We start from the raw sequence: 10,169 nt of genomic DNA, 5'->3' as shown, positions 1-10,169 counted from the left end.
TTTGTTTAATGTCAAATGCTTTTTGTTCTACCAGCGTACATTTGAATGTCATGGGTTATGTCTGATAAATATTGTTATCGCATGATAAGGTAATATTTTTATTGTGATGATATCTTTAAACATATCGCCCAGCACTAACTGGAGGTAAAACAATTAGCTTATCCTCATCAAATCTCTTCTGTATTGAAGAGCGCAGTCCACCAAGACACTTCGTTTCTAGAGGGATTGCATGCATGGAGCTGGTGTAGACAAAAGGAAACAGTCAAGCATGTCGCCCCATCCTTGCAGATTCACAGTATTCAGAGATGATGTCAAAGGGTTAACTAGTGATTTACAGTGTAGGTCCAGTTTGATGTCATCTGTGGTCTTCATCAGATTCGGTCAAACAGACCTCCGCTGACTTTGAGCATTTGCCCTGTTTACTATATCCTGGTACATCTTGGACCTGAGGAATCGTGGGTAAGAGTCTTTCTCCATGAGGCTGTAGACTTTAGCTTGGACTTCGTTGAGGCTGGTTGGGGACGGATCCCCCAGGCTCTGCTTGGTCTTTTCCCTGGTGGGGTAGTCAATGTTTACCTGACAGGATAATGAGAGCAAACACATTTGTTTTTTAAAGTGAAGGTCCCTCACAGTATGTCATAGTCAAAGTCACAAATGCTATTAACTGTTCCGCAAACTCTACACCACCTGACCTATACCAAGTAGTTTTATCTGCCTGACCAAACCTTAACCAACGCAGTTTCAGTTCAGAAAACACTCATTTGGGGAGGTAATGTCAAATGACCTATTGTGTGGTTTAGTCAAGGGGAGTTGTTGCTGAAATCCATTCAGTAATCTAAAACAGGAAATGAAGCCAACGACCAAACTGAGGTGGGGCTATCCATCACGTTAGCCAATAAATGTACGATGACCAAGCAGTTTTCATGATCAACGTTAGAATTAACCAAGAGACTGACTTTCATGAAAAAGGTGAAAAGTTTAGATTAGTAGAGCAAAAGTACCTACATTTACAGAGTTTGTGTGATGTAGATAAAGTACATTTTTGGAAACAGCAGTGTTTATGTGAAATGTAATCTTAAACCTTGGTCTCAATCTGATATCACAATCATATTGATCTAAACAAATTCAGTAAAGGAGAAACACATTGAAGCAGTCACACACACACACACCTCTCTGGGTGCCTGGATATCAATGAACTCATGAAAGATCTTGTTTGCTTTGGACACAAGCTTGGTTGAGCTTTTGATTTTTTTGTACTCCTCGCAAGCCATCCAAAACTCGATATTCTCGTCACTGAACTCTGACTTGAGAAATGTCCGGAAGGCAGCCAGGCCATCTGGAAAAGGACAAATGAATGAGACGGTAAGGGAAGGAGGTAAAAACAACAAAAGCACTTCAAAAACATGATTGATATTGCAGCATAGCACCTATTTCTGTACAGCAGGATGCTGGATGTTTTTTTTTTCTTCTTCATCGTAGAGTAGCTTGATCATGTCACAATACCCTTCACCCTATGTTGATATTTTTCCAGTAAGTACACACTCTTGTTCCCAGAAGCGGAAAACGGCTCTCATGACTAGAACACAAACAAAATACTCCCACAAAGCGATCGCTTTTTTTTTGCTGTCTTCAACAGTCAAGATAAGTGATCAATGAATGAGCTCCCCACTGATGATAACACAGAGGAAGGGCATGTTTTTCTATTGGCTCATGTCACACTGACATGTTATTTCCACCCTTCTCCTTTCTGCTGTTTACCTAATAAAGCTGGGCAGAGCAGAGAGATGGTCCATCTGTGCATATTCAAAAATATTACTTACATAGAAACACACACATTCTCATGAGTGTGTACACAACAACATGTAGGTTTACATGGACAGGGGCATACACAAAAACACACACACAGTGCTGCTGTTTGAAGAAGTCCCCAAGTAACTGTGGTATCACAAGTAAAAAGCAGACGTCACAAGCAACAGGGAGTTTGCAAGTTTTTACAGTGTTTCCTCTTGTCTACTCGGACTTATTGGATGAAAGGTTTTTCCTCTCATGTGACACACTTTGTGACCAAAGACCTCTGCTGAGAATGCAAAATATGGGTAGGATCATCATAGATTACAGGTGGCATATTTCTTTTAAGTCAATTTCAGTAGTTTGTTAGAAAGTGGTCAAATATTTAAAAGCATGCTACGTTTATAAATGTGGATTGACACCCACAATCTGTAATTTTTGCACCAAAAATGTATTGATGAAATCAAACATCTTAACACATTTATTTGTTGAATAATCTATATAAAATATTTCATCACTATTTACCTTATTTTAAGCTCAATGGCCAACCCTAAAGAGGATAAGTGGTTAAAAGATAATGGACGGATGGATAAACTGAAAGGTCCGAATGGACCGGACCGTTAATTAATCAACTTAAATTCACTAAACAGCTATGTAAAGCTAAGGGGAGCTGCAGATGCAGGTGATAATTCTGTCTAGGTTCATCACTCAACCCGATCTCATGGGAAGGCAAAATAAATAGCACAACATTTCCGCCGCCATTGATACACATCTTTGGCTTTTTGTGTGTCCTTAAACAACACGTTGTTACCGTGAAACGGTCACGGAAATATTTAGGCAACAAAACTACAGTGATGGTTCAGTTAGGTTGAGGCAACAAGACCACTTAGGTTAAGAAACACATCATGGTTGGGCCTAAAGTAAGTACACGTCACAAAAATCGCTAACGTAACTTTAAAAAGTGAATAACACTTAGAACAAGTGACGTGGTTTACCGGTGTTCCGGAGTGTAGCATATTCACACAAATTAGTTTACCTTAGTAGATACTACATGGTGTACAAATGACAATGCGCAAAAGCAAGAAGCAATGCGTTGTTATTGCATGCTAAAGGACTCAGAAATAGTTTTGTCATTCAAACACCAATTGGCGAGACCGGGCTGCATCACTACAATCGACTCGTTTCACATTGGCATGTAGATTTGCATTGTCATTGGACAAAGTGTTGGTCATACACCTTCTGATGGTGCATTGCTATATTTGTTGATGCATTAATTTCACCAACTTTTAATGAGCAGAATAGCATGAGACCAAAAGCAGGATGTTTAGGGTGCTGGGGAAAAACTCATGAAAACATTGCCCAAAGGCAAAAAAACTCCCCACGGTAGACAAATTGGTTTATAAAGTAGCTTATGTGACACTAGAGTAGACCCACAAGACCAAGGTTGTATAAGTTGTAAGGTACCTTTCATTTGGAAAGGAGAGGGGCTGAGAGTTTGTTGCTTGGTACATTGGGGGATTAGACTGAGGCAGTTTGGACATATCTTCATAGAGCAAGGAAGACTGAGAGAGACAGAACAGGGCAGTCTGAAGGCAGGCAGACTGAAAACAGAGTGCAGGTGAAGACTGAGTTGAGGCAAACCATGAACGTAAGCAGAGAATCTAGCTGAAAAAGTCTTAAATCATTGCAGCAAGGGAACTTAATGGACTGACAAGAGGCTGTCCAGAGACTCAAGCTTAAATACACCAGAGCAATTAGGAGCAGCTGGGAGTAATGTGGACAATGCACAGCAGCTGGGGCTGAGACTCAAGCTGCACACTGGGACTAGAATGCAGTCAGGTCTAATTGGTAAACACTATCCCTCCATTTGAATTAAATTAAGGCCTAGGTGAATGCAATAACCCATCAAGGGAACATTCAGTACCGTGGTCTTATTGCTTTGACATTACTTAATGTGATGTATGTGCATCCAGGTACATGTTGTATTTCACCTCTCTAATGTGTGGCCAATTGAAAAAGGAAACGCAGGTGTGTTATGTTTTCTCCGCCGGGGGGCGGGGGCTCTATTCTTGGCTTTGTAACAAACAAAGGTGTTATGTCAGAACCTTGATCTGGACAAAACAGATAATTGTCACATGAGTGCAGGGTGTTTACAGCTTTCTTTCAGTATGGCTGGCTGTCTCTAATCCCTTTGTCAGCACAGTGTTTGATATGATCACTATAATCACTTTGATGATAGACCTGTGTGACAAGTGGTTCATCCTAGTTTTGCAAGCTCAGACCAAAGCTTTGAAAGGTAATTGCGATTGAGGACAAAACGATGCAGTTTCTTTTCTGCTTAAGGACTGAAAATTGTTGAAAATCAAAAAAAATGGAAAAAGACACTGCAGGCATCACAAAAACAAGTTTTAGTTCCAGCAGTCAGAAGTGATTACAGAAGGGTCGTGAAAACAATAGAATACAGCCAAGAATTTTTATTTATTAAAGACACATCCAACAAAAGCCTTTTGCGTTAACAGGCAAAGAAAAGTGGTGGATGGAGACAAGTGGGAAGAAAAGACTTGCAGTCACAACTTTCACGTCGGTGACAATGATTGAGCGTCTTCAACATGTACAAATCAAACGGCAGCGACAGGATCAGAAGACAAATGATTCAAATTCTGAAAAGAACCCTGTGGAGTTTTCTTTGAGATTAATCAATTCAAAGAAAGAACATTTTGATACTCAATTTTAGTTTCAGGCATTTGCAAAGACAGTCAGTATTGGCTGATTGCTTGGCCCGTTATTGCTGCTTGCAATGCTGTTGAGGGAGGTGCGAAGAACACACACACACACTCCTTGCTTTATAGTTACATTGTACATTTTAATATAGGAGTTTTGGACTGTTGGTTCAGACAAAGCAAAACGTCAAATGTCAATTAATTAAGAAAATAATAGGCTGATCGACTGATAATGAAAATAAGTTAGTTGCATCCCTAGTTTAACATGTTTCTTCTTCATGAAACATTTGCTAATAGTCGGATTAAATAATCGGCCAATTTTGTTCTTTCCAGAATAATTTTATATCGATTGCTAAAAGGTTTATCATGGAGAAAGCGCTGAAGTTGTTGTAAAAAAGAAGCATGGCCCTTTAGTTTTTTTTAATTTTGTATTATATATATATCCATTTAGATTATTAAAGGAATTGAGACTGAGGTGGAAGGCACAATGGTGTGTTTCCACTGGAGAGATGATTATATAAAAAAAAAAACAAGACTCGGGCTACGAGGCGGTGAATGTTGTATTCCCTGAGATATGGACTGTGGCTCAGGTAAAATAATTAAAGAAAACGGTTTGATACAAAGTTTAATCGAAAAGAAGAATGACAGATCAGACAAAAAAGAAGGAATCCAGAAGGAAGAGGAGGACAAGGGCCATCCAATCTAGTAACCCCAGATGAGAGACTTGCTCCAATAATTGGACAAACATCCATCCTGGAATATGTCCAAGACGAGGGTGAAAGTGAGGACATCCAGAACGGACTTTCCTCAAAAGGTAATTTATTTTATAAGTGTATTAGGGTTGTACCGAAAAGTTTGAAGCTTCAATCATAACATTCGGATTCTCAATCAACATTTGATGCTGCGCAGCTTCTTTTTTTGCATGTTTATTCATTGTGTATATTCTTTATTGCTGCACAGTGTCCGATAATGATCAGACTACATTAATATTGGCAGTATTATGCTTTTTGTAGAATTAGATTTCAGTGGTGGTTGTTTCCGACTAATGTGATCCAAACATTTGCTATTATTCAAGAGTTTTGTAATGTCCATTTGTGGAAAAAAGATAGATGTGATCATTTCTAAATTTCATAAACATATTTTGTATCTATATCTGTAACAAAACATTCAGCTACAACCCATATTTGTTGCCGTTTAACCTTTCAAAAATAGCATTTCCACTACGGTCAAAAAGCTCTCCTGCTCTTGTATCAACTGGGCAGTCTGGCAGCAATCTAACAGCACCATGAATTACATTTATAAAACCACAATAACATCAAACCACATTTACTCTCTTTTAAATGTGATGTTGTCATACAACATGTCAACAGACATTCAAAGCTTCATTCGAAATGATCTATAAAAGCTAAATATGAAAATAATTGAGGATGAATGGGCATCAATTACATAGTTACATAGGGTAAACATAGGAAGGAAAATAATAGGATTTCGGTTATTAGTGCATTTTACAACTTTAATGATCTAATAATTTATATCAGGGATATTCGTGTGCTCTGGGAAGTTAATTTACCTAAAAACTAAATCGTCCGCTGAGTTACAGATCTCTCTTTTCCAATGTAAGTCTAGGGGGAAAAGTCTTTTGGGCCCCGTGGCTTCACGTGATGGACCCGGGAATTGTAATTCCATCGTTTGGCCACTATGTCAACTTTGCTTCAAAGGCCTGCACTCTTCCTGTGGGCTTGTCAAAAACGTTACATGGTTCCTTTTCAACCTTAGACACTGATTTTCTCTACAAGTTCTCAAAATAAACTGGGATAGACTACAAACGACTTGGATCATCTTTGTCTAATCATAAGTCACTACGGTAATTACAGCTCTAAACAATACATCAATGCACATATTGTTTGTTGTCTTGTGTTTATCTTTTATTATAGTGTCTTTTCCAGTGCAAATAGCGTTCTGTATCGGTTATTGTTTTCCTTATTTCTTGTGGCACCCATTGAGCCGTAGTTTTTTCTGTCACTGTTATTGCAAAATAAACATTTGTTTTACAGTTTACTCCAACCACCTAACAACATAAAACAAGTGTATGCCTAAGATGATTTGTTTTTACTTGTTCTCCAGAAAAGCACTATCAGAGTTTTTAATATCAATCGTACAAAAATCACAGCAGGAGGAAAACCTCTTATTGTCTCCCTGCTTCCGAATGAATCTTTTTCTTCTAATCCAAGTTTAAATTTCTTTCCTTTCCGGGGATCAGTAAAAGCCAAGGATGTTGATGGGCAAAGGTTGGTTTTCATATCACTCAAAGAATGTTTCTGGAGATTGAAAATAAATCTCAAAAAGTGTTTTTCTTTCATCTGTCAGACCAGATAATTCGATATCACTGATGTTAGGTCACGTAGCTTGTTAGCATTTAAAAAAGAAATGCCCGTCCTGTTTGTGCTGATGGATTTGTGTGAGTGAGTCTGTGCCAGTGTGTGCTTGGGGAAGGTCAGAGACATGTGACTCATTATGCGGGAAGGAGTCCTCTCAACACAGATGAGAGCCTTACATAAGACAGGCTTGGAGGGGGGGGGAGAAATGGACTTGTGCAGTGCAAAAAATAGACTATTTCGGAAATAGAAAATGATTAGCGCTTAAAGTCGCTTTAATTTTCTTCATCGTGAAAAATAGAACATGTCTACTTACATTTGTGCGACAGGAGATGATCAAACGATTCTGACCATCGAACAACCTCATCCGTTGATACTCTGACGGTGAAAAAGACAAAAGGACACTGCCTGAGTAAGAAGCTAACCACTGTGCTTTCATGCATTTTTAACACAAGATGGTACTGTATGTATTATTGAAGGGCAGCAGAGTTTGGTGTTTGATGTATTCTCTACTCACAGGCCATCATGTAATTGAAATATCTGGTTCAATTTAGAGAATGATGAATGGAGGAAGGAGATAAGATACAAGAACAATAGCTGCACATGTAAAAGACTCTTATGAAGTGGTGAATATGTGATGGGACGCAGTCTCTTGGAGATTAGAAGGATGCATTAACTTTTATTGCACCGCTCCATCTTTGGAACGTTAGGCTAAACATGAAGCACATTCTCGTCAACTTAAAATCTCGATGCAACGTCTGTTAAAATATCAGATCTGCCTCAAGTTTCTCTATAAAGTTTATGAAATGATTTCATGTCCGAGCATATTTTCGAATTGGTTTACTTGGATTGACAAATTAGGGAAAATAAATTTTCTTGGAGGTACTTTAGTTGTCATGAGGCTTTAATTGACCACCCACATCCGATGCATAATACTACTTTGTAATATTTGCAAATCAAGGCATTATTAAATGCCACTGAGAGAAATGTTTCCCTATTGGCATTAGAAAGTATCACTCTAATCCTTAGTATAATGAACAACAAAAGGTTGAATTGCTCATGTATGTTGCTGGCTATCTTGGCTAACAGTACATTACATTGAACATCCCACTAAAATAATACAATCTGAAAGAAGACTTTCTATGTCCTTCAAGAGTTTGAACATTTTGAATGTAATTTCATAACGTGTCCGAACTTTGAAGGCCAAGTGTGATGTCTAGAGAGTTATTTAACACAACAGAAGCTTTGAATTTCATTTGTTACAACATTGTAGTCCCACAGAAGTAGACGCAGGATTTGTTGGCAGACTCACTTCAGACACCTGGCAGTGGTTTCGTGGGCAGGAGGCAGGAACTCAGAGAAGTCACTGTAGGAGTCAGATTTGTTGGACAGGCAGCCTAATCTGGTCTTCATGGTGCTGATCCTGCTGAAGAAAACACAATGCTTAGGCAAGGCAAGTTTATTTGTATAGCACATTTCAACAACAAGGCAATTCAAAGTGCTTCACATAAAACCATTAAAAGCATCAAAACATAAGGCAAAAGAAAAGGAGGATTTAAAAAAATGTATTGATTAAAACACAAAAAAATAGAATAGTTGCAGTTCAAGAAATGAAATACATTAGTAAAATGCAGAAATGCAGGAAATTGATTAATATCCTTGAATCTGGTTCAATTAAAGGCAGCAGCAAACAAAAGTCTTCAATCTTGATCTTCTAGGGAAGAATTCATAATAGGATTGTACTCAAAGCACCCACAAAGGGTAAAACGCACCCAGAACAGCTCTGCCAAGCAAATAGCATCACATTTTTATGTTTTTTGAAATTAAGAAATATGTGTACATTTAGCGCAAATCTGCCCTTTTCCATGGAAATGAGCCTCAATCCAAAAAAGTGCAAATTCACCAAGATCAGCGCTACAGTTAAATTATTATGGACTTCAAAACGTTGGTGGCATAGACTCTATATAAGTGGAAGTGGAGGTCATCACCGTGACGTCACCCAGTGGTTTGTGGACTACAGTTTTGTATGTGTGGAAGGACCAAAGCAAAGCAGGAACCATCACCTGTTGAAACGGTTGCATCAAATGTAAGGAGCTGCATGAATGTGAACCACAGTACAACTGGAAAACAGCAATTATATTTAGTAAATGTGATAATAATGCTAAGTGCTTGTAGTCAACAAATCACATAAAACTGTAAAATGCATTTTTATTGTAAGCTCAGCACCATCAAGAAGACGTCATATTTGAACTGTTGCCAGGGTGGCTAATCATATGTTTAAGCTTCATGTAGTTGGGCTGCTCCTTTTTAGATATTTAGCCTATGCATAAGATCTAAAATGTTGTTGGGAGACCTGGTGAATCAACTGAAATAAGATGCAGAGAGATAAGGCCAACTGACAGGACTGGACTGGAGGTAGACAACAGGTGCAACTCCATATGCAAGAAGCTGAATCATTATGCCTCGATCGGCAGGGAGCTTCAAACATCCCTGATATCCAAATTCACACCCTGGTAAGGTTTCTTATTTAAGTGTAGTTTGCAGAGTTAAAGAAAACCTCCTACGCAACAATTCATGACTGACTCAGTTCTAGGGGCAGCACTGTCTCTGATAATCTCACCGACAATATCCAGCTTGCATGAACTTACAATATGTTCTGCAGCTCTGTGCTTGCCGTATTTTGCTTTTACAGACGACGTAGACTTCACCTATCAAAGTTATTGCGATAGAACAATAATGATTATAGTAAATAGTAAATTATTCTTTTTTTTGGCTATGGAAAATAGATGATGACATTTTGAATAATAGTCATTAAGGCATTAAGATGGCCCATAATTAGGGTTAATTGTGATTTTTTTTATTCACTACTCTCAACAAGAATTGAATGCACTGAAATGAACCATATCCCCGTCACAATCTGTCCCATCTTATTAGTACACTGCTGCTGCCATGTACTATGCGTCAATGTTCTCCCTCCGGGACACATTGGTCTCTCCAGATGGGGCACAGTTGTAAAGATGCTCCATCAATGGCAAAATATTTGTGTAAAAGTAGGTTTATTTCACAGGAAACATTAATGATAACCATCTAAAAAGGACAGACATTGAGGCAAACTCTTCCAAGCTAGAATGTAAAGGTCCATGACAGAGGAAAGACAACGATATAACAAATGAATGAATGAATTCTGCTTCACCCCCTTTCTGATGTCATTAGGGTTTTTGGCCCTCGACTCCCACTGTGAAATGTAAATGCTGCATGAGTGAAAAATCAAAAATGTAAATGTTGA

General features: G+C 38.4%; 1 protein-coding gene across 1 annotated transcript; it reads right to left on the bottom strand.

Annotated features, from left to right (window-relative positions):
• Window positions 1-381: 381 nt before the first annotated feature.
• Window positions 382-8,296, bottom strand: LOC306695374 (regulator of G-protein signaling 8-like; the record flags this gene model as incomplete). Its single annotated transcript, XM_079158605.1, has 4 exons — window positions 382-576; window positions 1,170-1,336; window positions 7,200-7,261; window positions 8,196-8,296. The coding sequence occupies 4 exons, from the start codon at window positions 8,294-8,296 to the stop codon at window positions 382-384; spliced, it is 525 nt and encodes a 174-aa protein (XP_079014731.1).
• Window positions 8,297-10,169: the final 1,873 nt, after the last annotated feature.

The sequence above is a fragment of the Pholis gunnellus genome (assembly GCF_910591455.1).
Source record: "Pholis gunnellus genome assembly, chromosome: 4".
NCBI lineage: Eukaryota > Metazoa > Chordata > Actinopteri > Perciformes > Pholidae > Pholis > Pholis gunnellus.
This window is presented reverse-complemented; position numbering and strand designations above follow the sequence as displayed.